Genomic DNA, 25,504 nt, shown 5'->3' with positions numbered 1-25,504 from the left:
TTTCACCTTGTTGGTTGGACTGTTCTTGAACTCTTGACATCAGGTGATTGACCCACCTCAGCCTCCCAAAGTGCTGGGATTTTGGGTGTGAGCCACTGCGCCCAGCCAAAATTGAACTTTTAAATGTAGGCATTATTTGTGTTAACTGAAATATTATTATTAATAATTTGAAGTTTATGTTAAAGTAGTGACAGTAGTAAAATGAGCCCCATGTACACACCATACAGCTTCAACATATTTCGATTCATAGCCAATCTAATTTAATCTCTTAACTCCTATTACCCTCTCCAACCTCACTTGATTTTTTGGAAACATAATTTCTGTGTGTGTTAGACTTTTCTGCCTGATAGATAATAATACTAAAGGGGGAAAAATCGTTAAGGTTTGCCTGATTGTTATAACTATAAATTAAAGATTTAGAGATTTTCATTCATGTCATAATATTGTAATAAATTTTGTATGTATGTTAGGAAACTATTTTTCAGTGACTTTTCAATGTATATATCCATAGCCCTTATTTCTCATCTGATCATTCTCTGCTTACTAGAAAATACTTTCTCTTGAGTTTATCCCAGGTTCAACACAACTAAGTAATCATCTTTGAAATCAGTCATGTTAAAAGTTACTCCTCCTAGTATCGCTCCACTTTCAGCAGTTTTAAATTTCTTCAGTTAGAAACTTTAAGGAAATAGAATCATACTGTACTTTAAGAAGAGTTTATAGTACAATTTTGTCTTGGATTGGTAGTTTAGAATGCTGAAAGGAACTGTTGTTTTTGCTGGTCAGTGCTTAACAAAGCAGTGGAACTACCTGGTTTTCAGAGTTGTACAGATGAGAAGATGTTTTCCAGGTCTTCTGAAACCTTTTACAGTTTTTATTTGTACTATTTGATCAAACTTTTTATTTCTGTTTGTGTGTATACTCCATCATGGTGTAAAATGTATTATATAGGTCATGGTCCAAAAAGTTGGAAAACCATTGCTTGACTTTGGCCACTATTCTTTTTTGTTGTTGTTAATACTTAGCATTTAGTCATTGCTTACTACTTTCCAGATTGTTTCTGCAGTCATGCTAAAGTGGACAATGGTCTATAAAATAACTAAAATTAAGGTCCTGACTGAATGATCTTCAAGACGTAGTTAGCAGAGAGATATATGTATACAAATAATTGTAATATTGTGAAGGAATTGTTAGTAACATGAGCACAGTATTGTGGGAACATGAGCTAGAGCAGTGATGTGTGCCTGGGGAAATCAGGGAATGGCTACCTAAAGGACATAGTTTTGAATAGTCGTAGTTTTGAATAGTCTTGAAGAGTGAAAAGTTTTATTGATTGCTTTGGAGAGAAAGCATTCTCCAGACAGAGGGGAAAGTATGGAGAAAGATACTGATGCTGAGTTCTGAAATCACTCCCCATAAAACCATGCATGTGATTGCATTTTCCCTATTTCCAGTTCCTCAGTCAGGAATCGGGCCAGTTGTATTTTATCTTTTTACTTTCACATAAAGTTTTTTTTTTTTTTTTTTTCCTATGGCATTTCGTTGCCAATAGAAACTCTAGCTCAATACTCATTAGTTGAGGATATGAGCAGGTGAGTTAAAATTGTGTATGTATAAAACATAGTCTTTCCAAAATGTTTATTTCACAAAGTTAGTACAGCTGTTAGGCTAGAGAAACAGTTAGGGTACTGTATTAGAGAACTAAAAACACAGAGGCTTAATTATAACTACTTCTCTTTCACTCCCAGGTAAGGGAGTTCAAACCTTTGGGCAGCCTTACTTTTCTTAATGTATGACTTCCAATACTAGTGGTTACCCTTTTCAGCTAGCAGGGAGAAGATGCAAAGGGGGAGGATTTAAGGCAAGCCACTTCATATTTAAGGCTATGATGTAGAAATCACACATCACCATCACTTCTAGCTGTATCTCATTGGCCACAACCTACTCATATGACTACACTGAGCTGTAGAAGATACTGAGAAAGCTAATCTTTAGCGGGGTGGGCATGTGTCAACCAAAACTGGGGGGATGGTTATTAATACTAGAGGACAAGCAAAATGGATACTGGGTGGATAGGGAGGGGCACATTTTCTGCCGCAAACATTAAGGAATTTTTTAAAAAATAAACTACTCCTCTCATCCTAAGAAATTAGTGACTTTTATTTTTCTGAACTTCCTTTTAGTTCTCCATATATATTCATAATTTGTACCCTTGTTATTACAATGTTGGCATTTATTTACACAGCCTTCTCTGATCCTGAATTTATTTGTCTGTATTATGAAAATAAAAGGATTAAGTAAGAACCTAATATCTGGCACATAGCACCAACTAACAAATAAATCATATTTTCCTTTTTTTATTAAATAATTAAATAATTAGTTCTATGTGGCAGAAACTTGAGACTCATCTAACCAATGTACAGATATAAATACAGCTAGAAGGAGAAGAAAGGGCTAGAGAGCTAGAGGAAAATAATTTGTGGTTGAACTTCAGAACATCAAGTTAGTCCAGAATTTACCCTGTAAGTGTGTGTTCAAAAATTCTTCCAAGAATTCCTTAAAAGAAGGCCGCCTCCAGTTTTTTAAGAGTTAGGGTCTGGCTGTTGTACCTGCTAAAGTGCAGTGGCACAGTTGATAGCTCATTGCAGCCTCGAACCCTTGGGTTAAACGATCCTCCTACCTCAGCCTCCTGAGTAGCTAGGACTAAAGGCATATGCCACCTCGCCCGGCTAAGTTTTTTTTTTTTTTTTTTTTTTTTTTTGGTGGAGATGGGATCTCATTATGTTGTCCAGGCTGATCTCGAACTCCTGGCCTCAAGTGATCTTCCTGCCTCAGCTTCCCAAAGTGTTGGGATTATAGGTGTGAGCCGCCATGCCTAGCAAGAAGCTCTTTCGAATGACATTGACACTTAAGCAGTAGCTATAGGTGGAAGGGAACAAGAGGCATAGGATGAGAATTTAGTGCACTATGCTCTATTCTTTAGTAAATAAAATTCTTTAATTTCTTTATTTATAGCTCTCTTTGTCAAGCACACCATCTTCCATTATAATTCTGTGGAAAATTAGTTTACCTTCTATCAGGGTTTCCCCAACACCCCCAACTGGAATCTAATTCATCTAATCACTGTTAACTGATAAAAAAAATAAGGGAAATAAAAAGTAGGGAAATTATATATACAAGAAAGAAAATCTTTATGTGCTAAGAATAGAAGTAAATAAATGTGTTGTTTAATGTAATTGAAAATAGATCTAAGGCTTTTGACATATAATGTTTAAATACACATAAACAGTCTATTCTCTAGTGCTACTAGCAATTTCTGAGGTGGCTATTGTATACATTTGACTTTGCCTTCTTTATTTTATTTTTTTGAGATAGAGTCTTGCCCTGTCACCCAGGCTGGAGTACCATGGCTCAATCTTGGCTCACTGCAACCTCTGCCTCCTGGGTTCTAGTGATTCTCGTGCCTCAGCCTCCTGAGTAGCTGGGAACACAAGCATGTGCCACCACACCTGGCTAATTTTTATATTTTTAGTAGAGATGGGGTCTCACCACGTTGGGCAAGCTTGTCTTGAACTCTTGGTCTCAAATGGTAACACCAGCTTCATCCTCCCACAAAGTACTGGGTTATAGGCATGAGCCACCGTGCCCAGTTTGACATTTGCCTTCTTTAATGTTCATTTTTATCTTTTCAGATTTTTTAAAAAGAAGTTTTGTTATTTTATTTCTACTGGCCTAGTTTGGCCAATTTATTGATACATTATACATTAATTGTATTTCCATTTTTCTTACATTGAATGTTTAGTTGCCTGTCATGTTCACTTTACTTCTGTGGCTTTTACATTTTGCTTCATTGTACATTTTACTACCTGCAAAGAAGATTTCATAATCTTGGATGTTAATGAAGAAAACTTGCGATATAGTAGGTTGCAAAAATCACACCTCTTACACTTCAGTATGTATTTCTTTGTTATTTTTTTTTCTTTTAGACCATTCTCCGTAACAGTCAGTACATATTTTAGAATAAAAAAGTATTCTTTTAAGACCTGTATTGTTTATTAAGTTCAGGAAAATTTACACTAATATAGTACTTGAATTTTCAGCCTGCATTCCAGTTTGGTCAATCTCTTTCAGTACAGAGATTACATATTGCATTTGACTGTCATATCTCTTTAATCTCCTTTAATCTGGACAGTTCCTCTTTCTTTGTTTTTCATGATATTGGCATTTTGAAAGACTATAAGCTAGTTATTTTATGGAATATATGTCTCAAATTGAGTTTTTCTGGTATTCACTTAACATTATATCCAAGTTATGTGTTCCTTACTCTGCATACCTGGCTGGAGAAGTGTGTAGGTAACGATACATCTTCTCAAGTGTTTCACAGCTGCAGCTCACATTGTTTGTCTGCCCCTATTAGTGACGCTATATTCAATCACCAGGACATGGTGTCCAGTTTCTCCACTGTGATTTCTAATTCATTTGTTAACAGCTAAGAAGCAATTTGTGAGAAGACACTTTGAGTCTATGTAAATTATCCTACTCAGCAAACTCTTCCCCTAGATTTAGTATCCATTGATGATGATTTTTTGCCCAAATCAGCATTTCCTTGAATGATTGCATAATTATGGTTTTCTAAGACTAATATCCTGTCCACATTTACCAGTTGACATTCTGAGCTCTATCAGAGCCCTCCTCTGTGTGTCTGTTTCTGTCATCAGCACCGACTCAAGGGTTCCTGTTTTATTTACTGAGTAGTGATCGTTCACTGTCTTTATTTTTATACTCAAATCAGATTTGGTCAGTGGAAGCCCCTTCAAGTTGGCTCCCATGTCCTTTTGTTTTCCTCTGTACTTTTGACATTCCTCCATATATATGCATTTTTTTTCATTTTGGCACAGGAAGGTTGTTAGACTCATCTTGTATCTTCCCTGTTGCAGCCTTAGCACCTGCCATTTCTCAAAGGAGCTGTAGTTTATTTAAGTGTGGAATAGTATTTAGAAGTCAGAATCTAGGTGCTAGGTGATTGTAAATTTAAAACTTCAGAGAGGATGAGTTTACATTGGTTGATAAATAGCACATCAAAAGACACACTGTTGTAAATAAAAAAGATATCTGCAGAGGGCCATTTTTTTTTTTTTTTTTTTTTGGTATCACTATTTGTAGAATCAAAGAACTGAAGACAACATGTACATCCGTGAGGGACATGAAACCATGGTGCATCTACAAAATGGAGTATATGCAGTTGCACAAATATGTCTACTACTGCAGAATGATCTCCAGGATATAATGTGTATATAATCTGCTACCATTTATTTAAGAGTAAAATATGTTAATGATTATTTATGAAAGGGGAAATATAAACATTCTTATTCATAATTTGCTTATGTTAAAAGGGAAAATAAAAAATTTTAAATGGTTACTATAGGGGAAGAGAGAACATAGTGTACAGGAGTCAGGAATGGAAGCTGAACTTCTGACCATAACTTGTTCTGTATCTCCAAAGTTGGATCCAAGTAAATAAAGCAACATAAAATCAAAAGTAGTAAGAAAGCACAGTCTCTATTTTAAAAAGAAGCAAAATGGTCTTTTTAAAAAGCAAATGGTCCTAACTGTGCCAAATTGGTGGTCACACAGAGATATTTTACCTGACTTTATAGCAGTCATTTGACTGTAGAAGTGAGTATTCCTGAAAACAAAAATAATTGCATAGTCATCTTAACTTTAATAATCATATTGTTTATAATGGTATTATTTTGAAACCATTAAAAATGAAATAAAGCAAATAATTAGTGCCATTTGCAACCAACTCAGCCCGAGTGATGACTTGAATATACAATCGAAGTAAAAAGCCTGCAGTTTTGAATTACATGAATTCTTAATGTATTTTCTCTAAAAATATACACATTCTAGCTCATTCCATTGAAACATCCTAAATAAGGCAACCAGTCCAGTAGTTATTGCAGCTTAGTTTCTAATTTATTATAAATAGAAGGGCTTTTTGATAAAATGACTGGGTTATAGCCCCAGGCGACAAATACACAGGATGAGTCTGGTACATCCTGTCATACTAGAAAGGCAGTTAGGTTATCAAAGACTACTTCAGGTCTTGTCAGAAGGACTTAGGAGCTAATAAAGGGTTTCCTGTTGGCAAAAGATGGGAGAGTTTGGACATCAAGGATGCTGACAGTGGATTAAAATTTATAAAATAAATTCAAATCCATGAGTTCATAATGGGACTTAAAAAATTATTGGTCGGTCGGGTGCAGTGGCTTAAGCCTGTAATCCCAGCACTTTGCGAGGCCGAGACGAGCAGATCACAAGGTCAGGAGATCGAGACCATCCTGGCTAACATGCTGAAACCCCATCTATACTAAAAAAATACAAAAAACTAGCCGGGCGAGGTGGTGGGCGCCTGTAGTCCCAGCTACCCAGGAGGCTAAGGCAGGAGAATGGCGTAAACCCGGGAGGCGGAGCTTGCAGTGAGCTGAGATCGCGCCAATGCACTCCAGCCTGGGCAGCAGAGCGAGACTCCATCTCAAAAAAAAAAAAAAATTATTGGTCAACTTTAGAAGATGCTGGCAATGTAACTCATTTTGAAAACTGGTAAATAAGGAAAAGAAATAAAATCCCTTTTCTTCATGAACTATATACCTCAGAGTTAACAAATACAATGAGGGAGAAGTTTCTCTTTATAGAAGTATTCTACCTAATAATGAAGAAAAGATGTTTTGGGTAACTAATGAATGATGTCACCACTTTACTGCCTCTAATTAATGGAAGAAAACATATGATCGTCAATGGCTGCTAAAAAATACTAAGTATGAAGTGATGGGGAGCTTTATAATGGATGGATAAGGCTGGCAGTACCTGAATCCACAGATTTTTACTAAATCTCACACAAAATGAAACAACAGAACATTAAATGCCATCTGGTAGAAGTCCACAACACCACGTATAAATTATTCTTGTCAAGAACAGAACTTGAATCTGATCAAGCCTCTAGATATAATAGCCAGTTTACAAGAAATACAAGGGATAGAAAAATATGTTAAATGATAACACAGGTGCACTTAGCAAAATCTAGAAAGCAGAATGGGAGAAACAATTATGAGACTAAAAGTATAGCCTGATGTGGATATTTAATATTCAGTATACTTAATTTAAATGTTTAATAATATTAAATCTTTGATATTAAAGAAGTGGTCTTTTAAGATATATTGGTATTGCAAATGTTTACAAATAGTTTCTTAGTTGAATCAAGATTGGTATGAGTTGCTAATTGTGGAGCTGGGTGATAGGTTCATGATAATTCATCATATTGCTCTACAGTTTATATTTGAAATTGTATATAAAAATAAACTTGAAAAGACACTTTAATTTGAATTACTATTTTATCTTTTAAATGTGGTATTTCTCCTTAATTTACCCTAAGAAAACACTTTTATCACAGTACCTATTAATGGTGGTTTTTCTTCTGTGAATTAAGTGAGGAAAAGAATTCAGTGGGTTTATTTATTTATTTATTCCATGGGTGTATTATCTGAATTAAGAATTCAGTGTTTTTAGTAATCTACCTACCACTTTAATACTATTGTGCTAGTGAGATTTAATATACTTTAAGGATAACTCTTACGTGTTGTACAGATACTTCAGTTTTGTAAAAGATTAGTAATACTGGTTGTTACCTAAAATAAAATATTAATTGGAGATCAGAGATTTAGTAGCCAAATTTGTGAGTTTTACATAAAATACGTAAAACTGTGTCCCCTGTATCTCTTTGATTTAGTTATTTAGTCATTCATCTACCTGTGAAACATTGTACTCTTCATCTAATTCTTGACATAAGAGCAGCAATAAGCCAATCCCAGCGTTCAAGGAACATAAGGTCTTAGATGGGGTACCTGAAAACAAAAACACTACAGTGATTATTACATCATTTGCTCGTAACCAAGATAGAGGTATATATTCAAGAAGTTTTGGGAGTGCTCAGGAAGGATACCCTATTTAACATTGGGTTGAGATAGAGTTGGCAGAGATTTATTGGAGGAGTAGCTGTGAGGTGGGACTCAAGTTAAAAAATTACATAATAAAAAGAAAAGAGAAGGAATGGTACAAAGGCAGGAAGTAGAAAGAGTAAGTGGCTTTCAGAGAATTACATGTAGCTTGCCATAGCTTGAACTTAGGGATTTAAGTGAGCAACTAGTTGAAAATAGATTGGAGAATTAGAGATTCCTGAAAGGTCTCATAGATGTTTGTTGAACTTTGTTACAAAACAGAAGACTTAAAAGGAAGGCCACGATCAGCTTTTATTTTGGAACGAGCATTTGCAGCAGTAGGTGGAAATAAAATTTCTTTATTAGGGAGAGGTTTTTTGACCTATTTTAGCTCAGAGTTTTAAGTCTATAATTTTTTTTTCTGGCCCATATATATTTTCTTTCATTTTAAAATCTCTTTTAAAAAAATCATGCAAAACATTTACGTAACTCTAAAACTGAAGATGCATTTCAGTTGCTGTTCCTTCTGCTCTTCCCTCCCTCTCTCTTTAGGTGATCATTTTTTAATTAGTTGGGTTATTCTGCCATTGTTGCTTTTCAAAAAATAGAAGCGAATACATATAAATATTTTTCTTTCTTATGCAAAAGAGGCATTCTGTAAACTTTTTTTTTTCCACTCAAACTATATCTTAGATCATTCTATAGCAGTAAATAAGATATTCCTTACTCTTTTTGCATCTTGTTTTTTTGTTTGTTTTTTTGAGATGTTTTGCTCTTGTTGCCCAGACTGGAGTGCAGTGGCGTGATCCTGGCTTACCACAACCTCCACCTCCAGGGTTCAAGCGATTCTCCTGCCTCAGCCTCCCAAGTAGCTGGGATTACAGGCATGGCGCCACCACACCCGGCCAGTTTTGTACTTTTAGTAGAGACGAGATTTCTCCATGTTGGTCAGGCTGGTCTCGAACTCCCAACCTCAGGTGATCAAGCCGCCTCTGCCTTCCAAAGTGCTGGAATTACAGGTGTGAGCCCCCGCTCCTGGCTCTTTTTGCGTATTCTTTATCCTCCTAAAGAACAACTCAATAAAATACTTTATTCAGTATTTCTAATACCCAAGGTAAAGGCATTCTAACAATAAACCTGTGTAATTAGAGTAGCCTAGCCTCGGGTTGTTGCTTTTATCTCCAGTCAGTACTACTGCCTAAAGAATGTGAAAGGAAAGATTTCTATATTTATTTAAGAATTTTGATTTGATAACAAGCAGTTTGTATTAGCTATGCATCTGGAGTGACTAATGACTAATAAGAATTACAGGCCCACAGGTAGCCCCCACAATTCAGTTATTCATCTATCTACTGTTCACATTTATTGAGCACACATCTGTGTGAGGCACTGTGCTAGGTATTCTGGAAAAAAATTGAGTTTCATAAATATCCATTGTGTCATAGATACAAATTTAAGACCTCTTGAGGTCTATTTGTTAACCTTACTGTGTATGATCTCTACTTTCAAGATCTTCAAAGGAGATACTTTATTGCTACTAGCAGAATAATTTAGTAAAACTCAGATTCCTCAAAAGAGATACACTTTCTTTCTTTGCTGAGGAATTCATTTAACAGCACTTATCTTCTAAGTGTTTTCTGACTACTGTACCAAACTTGGTTGTATCTTTAGTGCTCCCCATAGATGTGGATCAGTTGTTTTAAACATAGCAAAGAATGATATTTATCCATTTATATGACTGTCTCAAGGTTAAATAGTTCTTTTAATGGTAAGGACTTCATCTCATCTCAATCTGTCCCCAGTGCCTAACACATGATAGTTCTCAATAAAGTGTATTGAGTAAATGAAATATTTTGCTTACCTGCTGTGTTAAGGGAAAAATAAAGTTGTATGTCAGGAAAAAAAGTCTTCTAATATCATTGCTAAAATTTCTTTCAAGGGATGCAAGTAAAATACGGCCTTAAAATTAAAATTTAATATGCTATTTTGGACCTCAAAACTATGTGACCAGAGAGTAGACATGATGGCAAAATTATGTTCATAACATAAGCCTTTAAGAAGCAAATTGTAATTTACCGTTTCTGTGAATATAACATTTATTCCATTAGATTTAAAAACACAATGCTTATTCATACTTTAAGCATTTATATATCTCACCTGTAGAATCAAAATTCTTCCTGCAAACTTTTATTTCTGTTTTCATGCAGAAATTACTAAATTCTTGCTCTGGGAAAAAGAGAATTACTGTGTTGTCTTAGAGTAAATACCTCCATCTGGTGGCATTTTAGAAAATTACAGAAGAGGACAGGAAGCTTGTATTTTCTTGTGTATCTGTAAACTATGTTACCTGTGGTTTCTTGTAAAGCCAAATTAAATTACATCAAAATCTGATTCTACCATATGTACCAGAAATTTAATGCCCTAGTTTTCAACATATAAACAAATGACCTTGGGGATAATTATATAATGAACTGTTTAGTCCAGACCATTTCTGCTCTATCTTGGACTAAAAATTAGAAATGGTAAAAAAGATAGTTTATGAAATGTTAATTGTTTTTGTATGTATGTGTATACATGTTAGGAAATACGAGAATTTGCTATTTCAGATTTATTGCTACAGATCCACGAAGAACTATTAATAAATGTTTTCTCAGACAAGCAGTGTTACTGATTTTTTAAAATAAATTATATTTTATCATAGCTCAATTATATAATAATCTACATTCTCCTGGAGTGATAGAGATGGAAACTTGAAAACAGGCAGAAACTACAAATAAATTTCTGCTTATTGCTGTAAGATTTTTTTTTTAACACATTTAATCTTTTTTTCGCACATTGCTTACTTTATAATTGCTAGAACTTTATAAAGGAAGGTATCATGGCTTCAACTCTTGACGTCTCAAAGTTTCTAACCCAGGATCTTATACTTAGTGGATTTTGCATTTTGTCTTAGAAGAAGATTACAATCTTATTGCTTATGTTTTAGCCATAAAAATCTATAAAATGTCATAAATCTATCAAGTATGTAATATATCACGTATAAATTATCAAGTATGACAGTTGTTACTATAGATTAAGTCAATTTATTTTCCTATTTTGTTGGCCAAAGATAGTTGAAGTATTAAGTATGAAGTGAAATTTAATGATTTGGGGCTTTCTGCTGACGTCTAAGAAAAATTAAATTCCTAATGAATTTTGTTTGAAATTGTTTATTTTCAAATTATAGCCAGTCGGATGATGATTCTGGGTCAGCTTCAGGCTCTGGATCTGGTTCGAGTTCTGGAAGCAGTAGTGATGGAAGCAGTAGCCAGTCAGGTAGCAGTGACTCTGACTCCGGATCTGAATCAGGCAGTCAGTCAGAGTCTGAGTCAGACACTTCCCGAGAAAACAAAGTTCAAGCAAAACCACCGAAAGTTGATGGAGCTGAGGTAATCAATAAAATACCCAATGAAAGGTAGATTGCTTGTATTACTTTGGGAAAATTTAGAGGATTGGTTTATACCATTCTTAATCTAGCTTTTAGAGAAGACAACGTTTTAAATTAAAATTTACTTTTAGTGATCCTCACATTCATGGTGGTACACGTGTGGACTAATTGGCTTGGAATAGATACATTTTTGAACTAGAAAACACAAAGTGTAAATCACATGCAGGCAGATGAAACGTTTTCTGCCTCTTACGCAGAAATTGAGTTTCATAAATATCCATTGTGTCATAGATACAAATTTAAGACATCCTGAGGTCTACTTGTTAACCTTACTGTGTATGATCTCTACGTTCAAGATCTTCAAAGGAAATACTTTATTGCTACTAGCAGAATAATTTAATGGAACTCAGATTCCTCAAAGATAATGATAGAATAGAATAAGGGGCTATTCTGTTTGAAAAAAACTACTACAAGAGATACAAAAACTTGTCTATACCTCATGGTAGTGTACAGTGTTACTCAGAGTACCTGTCTGTGATGAGATAAGATGCTTGAGGGCCAGAATATAAATCGACACATGCTTCCTTCATAGAAAAGAATGTTGCTACTGCCCCCCACCAAATCTGAACTAAAACAATGTGCCTGGTGACATCGTTGGTGTATATTCTGACTCAGCCTCTTCACCTCACACTGATAAAATAGGTAACCACACTATGAGTTGCACTAATAAAGCATATTATCACTTAGATGCTCTTAACATCAAGAGGATATTGATTAATATTGTCTGTGGAACTCAACACACCATTTTTTTATACATAACTAAAACTCAGCATTTTATTTAATTATATTGCAATGATAATCATGTTACATATAGGTAAGGAAAATAGTCTATTACTTTGAGGCAGTAAAGATGGTGGTACGGTTTTTCAATAAATTAACCTTCTTTGCAGTTTTCTTAATACTTCATCGTTCACTGGTTTATATTTCTATTATAGTTTTGGAAATCTAGTCCTAGTATTCTGGCCGTTCAGAGATCTGCAATGCTCAGGAAGCAGCAGCAGCAGCAGCAGCAGCAACAACAACAACATCATCAAGCCTCATCTAATAGCGGATCAGAAGAGGTGCATTTTCGTCATGAGCTTTTATTTTAAAAGTGGACATGCTGCTGAATCACTTAACTAGTATTTGTGAAATTATTAAAAATAATAGGTGCTTTGAAAGAATAAGTAGGAAATACTTTAAGTGTATATATCAAGAATATTGAAATACACCTTTTGCATTATCCAATAATTCCAATTTTAGGGATTAATCCAAAATAAGCAGTGGGACATTTGTGTGCATTTGCTCATCACAGCAAAGTTAGAAATAAACTAAATGTGAACTCCGTGGGAAATAATTAAATTTGATATGCACCTACACACATATATCCGTATACATGTATGAATGAAGGAATATTATACCATTAAATCATATTTGTACAAAATAATAACAATTCTCAACATAATATTTTTGAAAGAGTAAATTGTTTCAACAATGTAGTTTTTGTGTGTGTGCAAGCATGCATACATGTATGTTTGCACAAAACATTCAGGAAAATTACAACAAAAGTAATAGTAATGGTGAAGAAAAAAGTTCAAAACTTGGCATGCCAGCACCTGGGATTTCTTGTTTTGGCTATACTAGGCAACAGTAATGGTCTCCAGAGAGGGTAGATTTTAAGGTTTTATACAAAATGCTGACACTTTGCTGTTTACTTAATTTCACTGGCTATATTAATTTGCAATAAAAATGTTACTAATTCCTTTCAGCTAGTTAATATAAATAAAACTACATTAAAAAAGGCTTCACAAGTGCTGTTATTCGTAAAGTGAATGTTAAATAGTATAGCAAGTAAAAATTTGATATGGTTACATTCTAATCATTAGTGGATGATACTGACTTTATTTTTTTTCTGCAGGATTCTTCCAGCAGTGAAGATTCCGATGACTCATCAAGTGAGATCAAAAGGAAAAAGCATAGAGAGTATGTCATTTTTTGTTCAACTGACTTCTTCATTTTAGAAAAATCCTAATGATTTCATATTTCTTTCTTTATGAAAATTGTTCCCAAAAGGAAAGTCTTCTAAATTCTTAGTTCATGGCATTTTATAAAGTTAATTTACACCATTACACCATTTAAAGATAAATCTTTAACATTTATCTTTTTGTGACTACCCGAGGGTATTATGCCATTTCTTTATCTCCTATAACTCCCCTATATATTTTAAACTTTAATGATTTCCTTAGTTGTAATATCAGAAAATCTTAATAACTTGGGAATATAGGAATATAGGGATGACAGGATGACTGATTTGGGATGATTCTTAAAATTATGTTAATAGCTATCCTTACTATTCAGCTGCATGTGAAATTTACTTCATACTGTAGAACTCATTCTGGAAACTCACTGTATTTTCCTAAAGGTCTTGACCCAGCAAGTATTAAGAATACTTCAGAATTTCAATCCATGTTTATTTTAATGATTTGGAAACATTATTCCATTTTCTTGACTTTCATTTTCCTATTTGCCTTTGATATTCTGCCTATTAGGTTGGTTACTTGCTTTTCCCAAAAGATTCAGGCATTTTTAATGTGAATACTCGTATCTTTTATTAGTCTGTTCTATCTTTTATTCTGAAAGGTCAGTCATGTATCTTTGGATTTTTTTTCCTTTCTCTTTCTACAAATCTCTCTGATCCTTCTATTAATAGACGTATATTGGATCATCCGGTTTGTTTTTTTCCTTTATAAAATACAAAATGGAGACTTTTGGCATGCAAGCCCTGAAAAGATCTCAAAGTAAAAAATTTGCTTCTATCATGTTTTTATCATAAGCAGATATTATCATATATGCTTGTTTATGTAGCCTTCATCATAGTTACAATTGGTGCAAAAGATACAGAGCAATGAAACAGAAGCATAGCTGAAATAGGATATAGTGTATTTGTAAGAATTCAGTGTGTGCCTTTCATTTGAACTTCTTATGATAGCAAAATATTAACATCCATTATTTTTCTCTACATGTTGATTGGAATGAAATAGACTTAATAAGCTAAAAATAATAATAAAGGTAAGGTACTCAGACTGAATGTTTGAGATGGTACTAGTGTTGCTCTCTTTTTTTTGTTTTGTTTTACATTTTCTGTAAGCTTTTCTTAGTGAACGTGCACTATTTAAAAAATCAGTTTAAAAGATGTTTTCAGAATCACAGCCTCTAGAGAATTAAAATGGCATGGATTAGTATCTCTTTTTTGAGAGGGCGAGTAGAATAATTTTACAAGATTTTCATCTATAGTGAAAATTAAAATATTTATTTGTTGTTCATTGACGTCTAACTGATTAACAAAACTAGACTTGCGAGAGAAGTCTATGAAGAATATTATCCAGAATGTTTTATTCTATAAATGTTTCATCATTTTAGCATGAGTAAAAGCAACAGTATTTTGATAATACCTGGAATATAGTTTAGTTGATTTGATCATCTTTGTATTAGGGATAAAATTTGCCGTGTAAGTACAAATAAAAATACTTTATAAATTTTGTCTACAGTGAAGATTGGCAAATGTCTGGGTCAGGATCTCCATCTCAGTCTGGTTCAGATTCAGAATCTGAAGAAGAGAGAGATAAAAGCAGTTGTGATGAAACAGAATCTGATTATGAGCCAAAAAACAAAGTCAAAAGCAGAAAACCTCAAAATAGGTATGGTCTCAGTTTGGTGGTGAAAATTGATTGTGGAAGGTGTTCATTCTTTGTTTATATAGTTTTTCAATTTTTTTTTTTCTTCTTGTTGTTTCCTAGATCTAAGTCAAAAAATGGAAAGAAGATTCTTGGACAAAAAAAGAGACAGATTGATTCGTCTGAGGAGGATGATGAAGAAGATTATGATAATGACAAAAGAAGTTCTCGTCGCCAAGCAACTGTTAATGTTAGCTATAAGGAGGATGAAGAAATGAAAACAGATTCTGATGACCTACTGGAAGTCTGTGGAGAGGACGTTCCTCAACCTGAGGAAGAGGAATTTGAAACCATAGAAAGATTTATGGATTGTCGGATTGGGAGAAAAGGAGGTAGTTTTTTAAAAACCATTTATTGTTTGCTTATTTAAACAATATTTACAAGAGTAAAGGACTGGGTGCAGTGGGTCACCCTGTAATCCCAACACTTTGGGAGGCTGAGACGGGTGGATCAACTGAGGTCAGAAGTTCTAGACCAGCCTGGCCAACATGGCAAAACCCCGTCTCTACTAAAAATACAAAAATTAGCTGGGTCGGGTCATGCGCACCTGTAGTCCCAGCTACTTGGGAAGCTGAGGCAAGGGAATTGCTTGAACTCATGAGGCTGAGGTTGCAGTGAGCTGAGATCACGCCACTGCACTCCAGCCTGGGTGACAGAGCGAAACTCCATCTCAAAAAAAAAAAAAGAGTGAAGTGTTAAAGATGTTTCAACAGTGTTGAAAGCTAAGAGAGCGGATTTGTTGTTGTTGTTTTACTTATGTTTTATAAAAGCATGCTTTGCTTAGCCTGAGTATCTTCTTAATAACCACCTGACCACGTTTTCTTTTTTTTGTTTTTTTGTTTTTTTTTTTTTTTGAGACGGATTCTCACTCTGTCGCCCAGGCTGGAGTGCAGTGGCGCGATCTTGGCTCACTGCAACCTCCACCTCCCGGGTTCAAGCAATTCTCCTGCCTCAGCCTCCCGATTAGCTGGGATTACAGGCATGCACCACCAAGCCCGACTAACTTTTTTGTATTTTTAGTAGACACGGGGGTTTCGCCATATTGGCCAGGCTGGTCTCGAACTCCTGACCTTCTGCTCCACCCACCTCGACCTCACAAAGTGCTGGGATTACAGGCATGAGCCACCGCACCCGGCCCTCTTTTTTTTTTTTTTCTTGAGACGGATTCTCGCTCTGTCGCCCAGGCTGGAGTGCAGTGGCGCGATCTTGGCTCACTGCAACCTCCGCCTCCCGGGTTCATGCCATTCTCCTGCCTCAGCCTCCCAAGTAGCTGGGACTACAGGCGCCTGCCACCACGCCTGGCTAATTTTTTGTATTTTTAGTAGAGACGGGGTTTCACTGTGTTAGCCAGGATGGTCTCCATCTCTTGCCCTCATGATCCGCCACCTGCCTTGGCCTCCCAAAGTGCTGGGATTACCAGTGTGAGCCACCGTGCTGGGCCTCCACCTGACCACATTTCATATATTGTGGATAATTATAGAATAATGCTGTGGGATCTCAGGTGGACCTCTGTCTTTTTATTTTTTCTAATTTGAAAAAAGAGGGGATTATATTAGATAATTCTGAAATTCTTAGTTTTATTTATGAGCAGTAGAATTTCCCATGTTTCTATATCCCCGATACTTTAAGAGTGTTATGTTTTGTGTTCATATTTTGAAATTTTGAGTTGAAATATAATCCTACAACAGAATTAATTACATGGAAGAAACTTGTGCTTTTGTTTTCAGCTACTGGTGCTACTACAACCATCTATGCAGTTGAAGCAGATGGTGACCCAAATGCAGGCTTTGAAAAAAACAAAGAACCAGGAGAGATTCAGTATTTAATTAAATGGAAAGGATGGTCCCATATCCACAACACTTGGGAGACGGAAGAAACCCTCAAGCAGCAGAATGTTAGAGGAATGAAAAAATTGGATAATTATAAGAAAAAAGATCAGGAAACAAAAAGATGGTAAGTATGCTGTATGTCATACTTTTTTTTAATAGTTCAAAGATTACTAAGCCTTTATGTTAATAAAGAATACATAGTAACATTAAATGATAGCCTAAAATAACTGTAGACTTTATAATACAGTTGGCTGTCTTTGTCCACAGCTTTTCTATCCTTGGTTTCAACCCACCATGATTTGAAAGTATTCGGAGGGAAAAAAAAAAACAACAGTCAACAATACAAATTAAAAACAATACAATGTAACAACTATTTACACTGTAAATGTAAAATTAGGTATTTTAAGAACATCTAGAGATGATTTAAAGTATAGAGGAGGATGTGTGTGGGCTATATTGCAAGTACCATGCCATTTCATGTAAGGGACTTGAGCATCCTCAGATTCTGGTATCTGTAGAGGATCCTGAACCAATCCCCTGCAGGTACTGAGGGATGATTTTATTCCATCTCAAGGTAAAACTCCTAGGGGTGTATCTATCTAAACCTGTCCGTGATAACAGTCACATAGAGTGTCTCATACATTACAAATTACAGAATTTTAGTTAAAAATTAATGATGCCTTATTCCTGTTTCAGTTTCTTTATTACTGAAACTTGGCCCACATAGTGGCAAAATGGGAGATTCTGTGCTACAAATAGTGTTGGGGATGGGGGAGTGACAGGTTATTTATGGGAGATTTTTAAGTCTGTTCCCGGATTAATAATTTTCAGGTTGAAAAATGCTTCTCCAGAAGATGTGGAATATTATAATTGCCAGCAAGAACTTACAGATGATCTACATAAACAGTATCAAATAGTGGAACGTATAATTGGTTAGTGATAAATGATTCTGGTTAAAAAAACTTTATCTTTTTATGCTTGAAATAATCTGAAAAAAGTCATAAATTTGCCACTTACACATCAAACACAGTAGCTTGCTCTTACTAAAACCGTATTGTAAACTAGATAGCTAAATTTTACTCGTGCAGCCTTTACTAAGAATTATGCATCTGATGATTAAATGTAAAAAAAAAAAAATAAGTAAATGCCTGATTATCTCACAGCTCATTCCAATCAAAAGTCAGCAGCTGGTTATCCTGATTATTACTGCAAATGGCAGGGCCTTCCATACTCAGAGTGCAGCTGGGAAGATGGAGCTCTTATTTCCAAAAAGTTTCAAGCGTGCATTGATGAGTATTTTAGCAGGAACCAATCAAAAACCACTCCTTTTAAAGATTGCAAAGTGAGTATTGTCTAACATTTTAAATTATTAAAAATATATTTATGCGTTATAAATATTTACAAGCCTAAATACAACAGTTGGATCCTGATTTCAGATAGACTAAGGGAGAATATTTCTTGGTTAATTGGTCTTACAGGAAGTGAACTTCCTGCAATTATGTGTTTTTGTTTTTTAGTTTTATAATTTTTTATTTGAAACTTTCTCTTTTAAAAAAATTATAAGTGACGTTTTGGTCAGTGTATCTTCTTAAATGTTACACTGTCTTTTATCTTGTTGAGCATCACTATGTCAGAAAGATAAGTTGGTTATGTTGATTGTTGGAAAGGGTTGGGAGACTAAATAGAAAAAAGCTCTTGGAAACTAGAGATATGCTCAATATTAAAGATAGTGGATATTTTCTTAGAAGGTAGAGAAAGAGGAGAGGGATATAGGAAAGTATCCAGAACTACCTTGTACAATACTTTCTGAATCCTTGTAACTTACCCAAAGTTACTAGTGATAGTGTTGAGATCTGTATAGTACTAGATTTTCTTTCCTTATTAAAAGAATTACATTCTTCACAGGGATAACTTGGAATTCAGAAATTGAATGGTAAGCTAAGCCAGTTTTATGGTTTATTTGTAGCTTAAGGCTGGAGCAATGGTTGTGAACAATTTAACATAGGTTTTGCATGTGATATACATGAGATTCGTATTTTGGCGGGAACTTAATTTTCTCTATAAATTTTTCTTTAAAAAAGAAGGCAAAATATTTCACTTTTCATTTTTGTTAGAGTAGTAGAAAACAGTATTGACTGAATCCTCAGATACATTTTGAGTAATGGAATCTCTGAGCTTGATGATTAGAGAGGAAATTTAAGAATTTATGGTAAAGCTGAGGCTTTCATCTTTTAGTATAATTTCTTATATTTAATAATTCTACATAATTTTATTTCTGCTGAAGGTATTAAAACAAAGGCCAAGATTTGTAGCCCTGAAGAAGCAGCCATCCTATATTGGAGGACATGAGGGCTTAGAATTAAGAGATTATCAACTGAATGGTTTAAATTGGCTTGCTCATTCTTGGTGCAAGTAAGTGTATTTTGAATCATCTCTTTAATTTGACAGAGTAAGAATTTTACCAATACAGGATTCAGAAAAGATTTCCATTTACATAAAGGATAAGACTCTTTGGCAGTTGATATGCTACTCTTTGTATTTCCTAGTTTATATAAACAATATTACATACTAGGAAGAAAATCCAGTGGAGTTTGAGTTTAACTTGATTGTTGCCTTTTAAAATACGTTTTATTCTGTTTAAAATCAAAATGCATATCCATTCTCATCCCATGCTGTTCCTGGAATATTCTCTTTTTCCTAGTTATTTTAATATCCATTTAGTCTTCTACGTTTTTTTTCTGTCCTCTGTGGCCCCTACTCTACTTTTTGACTCTCGGTTGCAATTTAGCTGTAGGTTTTTTCTTTTAATCTATGTTCTTCCTATATGCTTTTTACTTATTTAATAATATATCTGGACTCTACTACTAGTAGATGAATTGCATTATTGTCTTTATAATTGATTAAACATAATACTATTAATCTTTTTTCTTTTTTTCTTTTTTTTTTTTGAGACGGAGTCTCGCTCTGCCGCCCAGGCTGGAGTGCTGTGGCCGGATCTCAGCTCACTGCAAGCTCCGCCTCCTGGGCTCACACCATTCTCCTGCCTCAGCCTCCCGAGTAGCTAGGACTACAGGCGCCCGCCACCTCGCCCGGCTAATTTTTTTGTATTTTTTAGTAGAGACGGGTTTCACCGTGTTAGCCAGGATGGTCTCGATCTCCTGACCTCGTGATCCGCCCGTCTCGGCCTCCCAAAGTGCTGGGATTACAGGCTTGAGCCACCGCGCCCGGCCATTACTATTAATCTTTAAGCCTCTTCTGGCCTAAAGTGGTCATCTCCTTTTACTTTTCTTACAACATTAGTGATTGAGTAGCCAAATACCTTTACATTTATTATTTGTAGTTAATAAAAGTGGTATATTCTCTATAATACCTATCAGATTAATTTTATTTAACTTCATATAAACATATACACATGATGTAAAAAGGTTTCTTTGTATATTTGAATATTTTCTTTCATGCTAATTTTTTTTTAACTTTGTAGAGGAAATAGTTGCATACTCGCTGATGAAATGGGCCTTGGAAAAACAATACAGACGATCTCATTTCTGAATTATTTGTTCCATGAACATCAATTATATGGACCTTTTCTATTGGTAGTACCGCTCTCCACTCTTACTTCCTGGCAAAGGGAAATTCAGACATGGGCTTCTCAAATGAATGCTGTGGTTTATTTAGGTGACATTAACAGCAGAAACATGGTAAGTTGTTGACCTGTAAATGTAGAAATCAAAATGTACTTGTCTTTGGGATCGAGCATTTTTGTTGTTGTTGTTGTTGTTTTGAGATGGGGTTTCACTCTGTCTCCCAGGCTGGAGTGCAGTGGTATGATCTTGGCTCATTGCAACTGGGACCACAGGAGCACACGACCACACTCAGCTAATTTTGTATATTTTTTAGTGGAGACAGGGTTTTGCTGTGTTGCGCAGTCTGGTCTTGAACTCCTGAGCTCAAGTGATCTGCCTCCCTTGGCCTCCCCAAGTGCTGGGATTACAGGCATGAGCCACCATTCTTGGCCTAACAAGGATGAAGCGTTTTGTTTTGTTTTGGTCTTTATAAAAATCTTTGTTTCTGGCATAGAACTTGCCACAAATAAGTTCTCCGTACATGTTTAATTGACTATAACAAAGCCAATTTTGGTTTAGTGTTACTTCATATATATATTTGACTGATTTTTGTGTGTGTGTGTGTGTTTTTTTTTTTCTTTTTTTTTTCTTTTCACTCTGTCATCCAGGCTGCAGTACAGTGGTGCGATCTCGGCTCATTGCAACCTCTGCCTCCCAGGTTCAAGTGATACTCCTGCCTCAGCCTTCCAAGTAGCTGGCATTACAAGTGCCTGCCACCACACCCGGCTAATTTTTGTATTTTTAGTAGAGATGGGGTTTCACTACGTTGCGCAGGCTGATCTCAGAGTGCTGACCTCAAGTGATCCACCCACCTTGGCCTCCCAAAGTGCTGGGATTTACAGGCGTGAGCCACCATGCCCCCCTATTTTACATTTTTAATGGAAAATTTCAAATATACATGGGAACAGACAGAAGAATGTAATAAACCCTCATGTTCTCATCTTCAGTTTCACAAATTTACTGATAGTTTTGTTTTATCTATACTACTTTCCTAGTTACTGTGAAGCAAACCCCAGACATCATATTTCATCCATAAACATTACATTATTAAATGAATTAATCACTAATGTTTTCTTAAATAAGACCTTTTCTTTTGTGAAAGATGTGTTTACTTTAAAATTGTGTTTACTTCATTTTTTACAAATGCTGTGGTATTTATGCTTTATTTATGAGATTTACGTAGCATTTTGGACTATATAAAGAATAACTCTGGCCGGGCGCGCTGGCTCATGCCTATAATCCCGGCACTTTGGGAGGCCAAGGTGGGTGGATCATCTGAGGTCGGGAATTCGAGACCAGCCTGACCAACATGGAGAAACCCCGTCTCTACTAAAAATACAAAATTAGCTGGGTGTGGTGGTGCATTCCTGTAATCCTAGCTACTCGGAAGGCTGAGGCAGTAGAATCGCTTGAACCCGGGAGGCAGAGATTGTGGTGAGCCAAGATCATGCCATTACACTCCAGCCTGGGCAACAAGAGCAAAACTCTGTCTCAAAAAAACCACAAAAACTCTTTTATTACATAAACATATATTAATAGTCATTTACATATTTGAATGGATTTTAATTTTTAGATATGTAAGTAAAAGTATAATTTGCTTGATGTTTGTCTTAAAATTGTCCTTCAAATTTCTTGATAGATAAGAACTCATGAATGGACACATCATCAGACCAAACGGTTAAAATTTAATATACTGTTAACAACTTATGAAATTTTATTAAAGGATAAGGTAGGTATTTATTTCTCACGTGTTTTTGTCTCTTGTATATCAGTTTTTTCTTTATCATATGCTGTGGCCAAGATGAGAGAATAGCCTAAATCGTGAGTCAGCGAACTGTAGCCTGTGGTCTTATTTTTTTAATGGTACTTGAACTAAGAGTGGTTTTTACCTTTTTGAAAGGTTACATTTAAAGGGTCGTAGAAAGAATATGTAACAGAGACCATATATTTATCTGCAAAGTCTGAAATATTTACTATCTGGCTCTTTTTAGAAAAAACTTACCAACTCAATCTAATGAAACTAGTTTGTTATAGTGTGTATTGATTTGTAAGCTCTTTAAAGAAGAGGAAGATAACTAATAGGATTAAGCTACCGCTGTGTGAAGCAATGAAGGCTTTATGGATACTGCCTTATTTAATTCCTCCATCTACTTTATATTCGCTTTCTCTACTTTATGGAAAAGAAAACAGGATTCAAGAATGTCTCAAAGAATTTAATGAACTTGCCTATGGTAACACAGCTCTTAAGTAGTGGAATCAGGCTTGCTGTAACTCGGAGACCTAAGTTTAAGAGAGTTCTACAGTTCGTAAAAGTTGTACAAAGAATTGTACCTACATTTGGAGTAAGGCACTGTTCTGAATTTGTGTCTTAGTTTTTCTTCATATTGACGTTAATAGAGGCTTCTATTGGGCTTAGGCTAAAATCTTTTGTAAAATTTTCAATGACACTGCTAATTTTCTCTGTTAATTATCAGTTTATAAGCTAATAAAACTTTAGCTTGATATTACATTCTAGTGGTTAAATTTGTCATAGAAGGAATATGTGCTGAGTTACTTGTGTATTGTAATCTTGAAACTGCAATTTCTTATTTGAAAATTAGACAAAGCGTGTTTTTAATTTTTGTTTCGTTTTAATAATTGAGTTCAGATTTAATGGTAAGGCTAAATCTGAATTCCATTTTTCTCTCAAAATATTGTTTTTCTATTTTAAGGCATTCCTTGGAGGTCTAAATTGGGCATTTATAGGTGTTGATGAAGCACACCGATTAAAGAATGATGACTCCCTTCTGTATAAAACTTTAATAGATTTTAAATCCAATCATCGTCTCCTTATCACTGGAACTCCTCTACAGAATTCCCTCAAAGAGCTCTGGTCTTTGCTACATTTCATTATGCCAGAAAAGTAAGACAAATTTACAATTTTAGTCATAGTTTTGTGTGGTTATGTTTAGTGGGAAGAAACCCAGGTAATAAGGTCAGTAAGAGTTTTTATTGCCCTAAAAGATTAGATCACAGATAACTAAGAATTTTTAAAAAAGGAAAATGAGGTCAGGTAGTTTGTAATACTATTTCAATTTTTCAATTTTGTTAGTAAACTTAAGCCATGTGTTATAAATCACAACAGTTGATTTTGCACATGTTCAAAATATACCTTGCTTGAAAAACTAACACAGTAACATTCTTTGTATTTAATAGTAGGAGTAACAACAATGAGGTGCTGGCAATCCTTTTTTCTAAATGAGGAAAACTAGACTAGACAAGGCTAAATAAGTTCCCTAAGGTCACTACTTGTTCTCTTTCAGTAGGTCCAGAACTTTAAAAGTATATTTTTTGAGAAATATTTTAGTGATAATTACTCCGATACCTCAAAATACTTCATATTCACTTGGTTCAAGAATCATAACTTATAAAACAACTAATTATATTTCATCATGCATCTTCTTGGGAGAGAGATTTTTAGAAGTAAATAAGTTTTTAGCTAATTTTTTGTTCTAAAAATCTGTCGTGTTTTGTTTATAAATGACTCCCCTGAAAAAAAAAAAAAACAACTCATATGCAATTTGACTTTTCTAGTGATTGTTCCAATTTCTTAAATTTTAAAGGTTTTCTTCCTGGGAAGATTTTGAAGAAGAACATGGCAAAGGGAGAGAATATGGTTATGCAAGCCTTCACAAGGAGCTTGAGCCATTTCTGTTACGCCGAGTTAAGAAAGATGTGGAAAAATCTCTTCCTGCCAAGGTTGAGCAGATTTTAAGAATGGAAATGAGTGCTTTACAGAAACAATATTACAAGTAAGCTGTACACAGAGCATATGTTCTGAACTTTTAATTCTGAATACCTTCCATGTGTGTGTCCTGCTCTCGGTGCCCCCACCTTCTCTACAATAGTGTCAGAGCAGTTGCAATTCTTGAGTTTTAGAGTAAGTTTATTCTGTGTCGTTAGGAGGCAAAAGGAGATTTAATGACATGTCCAAAATGATGAGTAACAAGGCTAATTCATCTTCTAACACATAATTAATTGCTTTCCTGTATATCATACTGTTACATTATAAAAAGTTTAAGTGTTAGGATTTCCACGATATGAAGGTATTATTTGATTATGACAGTTAACAGATAGAGGCCAAAAATAGAAACTTAGAACAAAATTTTAGGCCCTGCTGCTTTTTGAAGAGTATTAACAGATCATAGCTGGTATAAATTTTGTATGTCAAGATCTATACAGTAGGACTTCTCAAAGAGTCAGAAAGGAAAATCTGTTCTAATATCTATTTAAACATTTAATTGCATAAAAGGAAATACATTGCTACATGCATTTGGAGTTTCAGAAACATTCATATTTTATGGTAAATCTATAGGTGCCACACATTTAAAAGAATATACTTATTGCGTAATTATTTTTGTTATGGAAAATTTCAGATATGTACAAAAATAGGTTAATTTAATGAACTCTTATACCCATGACTCAGCTTTACTTTTTTTGTTTGTTTGTTTTTTTGAGATGGAGTCTCCCTCTGTACTCCAGGCTGGAGTACAGTGGCACGATCTTGGCTCACTGCAACCTCCGCCTTCTGGTTTCAAATGATTCTGGTGCCTCAGCCTCCCGAGCGGCTGGGTTTACAGGTGTGCCCCACAATGCCGTGCTAATTTTTTTATTTTTAGTAGAGACAGGATTTTGTCATGTTGGCCAGGCTGGTCTTGAACTCCTAGCTTCAAGCGATCCACCTGCCTCAGCCTTCCAAAGTACTGGGATTACAGGTGTGAGCCTCTGTGCCCAGTCCCAGCTTCACTTTCCTCTCAAGCCAGTCTTTTTATGTATCTCTGGTCATCCCCATTTCCCTCAGTGACTATCCTTTTGAAGC

At 35.0% G+C, this 25,504-nt stretch overlaps 1 protein-coding gene across 1 annotated transcript in view; it reads left to right on the top strand.

Annotated features, from left to right (window-relative positions):
- CHD1 (chromodomain helicase DNA binding protein 1) overlaps positions 1-25,504 on the top strand; it is an 81,947-nt gene that overhangs the window by 16,869 nt on the left and 39,574 nt on the right. Inside the window, 13 exon segments of the mRNA XM_017890732.1 lie at positions 11,221-11,422; positions 12,417-12,542; positions 13,379-13,443; positions 15,009-15,158; positions 15,258-15,526; positions 16,922-17,147; positions 17,855-17,955; positions 18,187-18,365; positions 19,308-19,435; positions 20,505-20,721; positions 22,286-22,375; positions 23,358-23,548; positions 24,249-24,437. Of these exon segments, the coding sequence (XP_017746221.1) occupies positions 11,221-11,422; positions 12,417-12,542; positions 13,379-13,443; positions 15,009-15,158; positions 15,258-15,526; positions 16,922-17,147; positions 17,855-17,955; positions 18,187-18,365; positions 19,308-19,435; positions 20,505-20,721; positions 22,286-22,375; positions 23,358-23,548; positions 24,249-24,437 (2,133 nt within the window).

This window comes from Rhinopithecus bieti, unplaced genomic scaffold (genome assembly GCF_001698545.2).
Source record: "Rhinopithecus bieti isolate Rb0 unplaced genomic scaffold, ASM169854v2 scaffold_1527, whole genome shotgun sequence".
Classification (NCBI taxonomy): Eukaryota; Metazoa; Chordata; class Mammalia; order Primates; family Cercopithecidae; genus Rhinopithecus; species Rhinopithecus bieti.
This window is presented reverse-complemented; position numbering and strand designations above follow the sequence as displayed.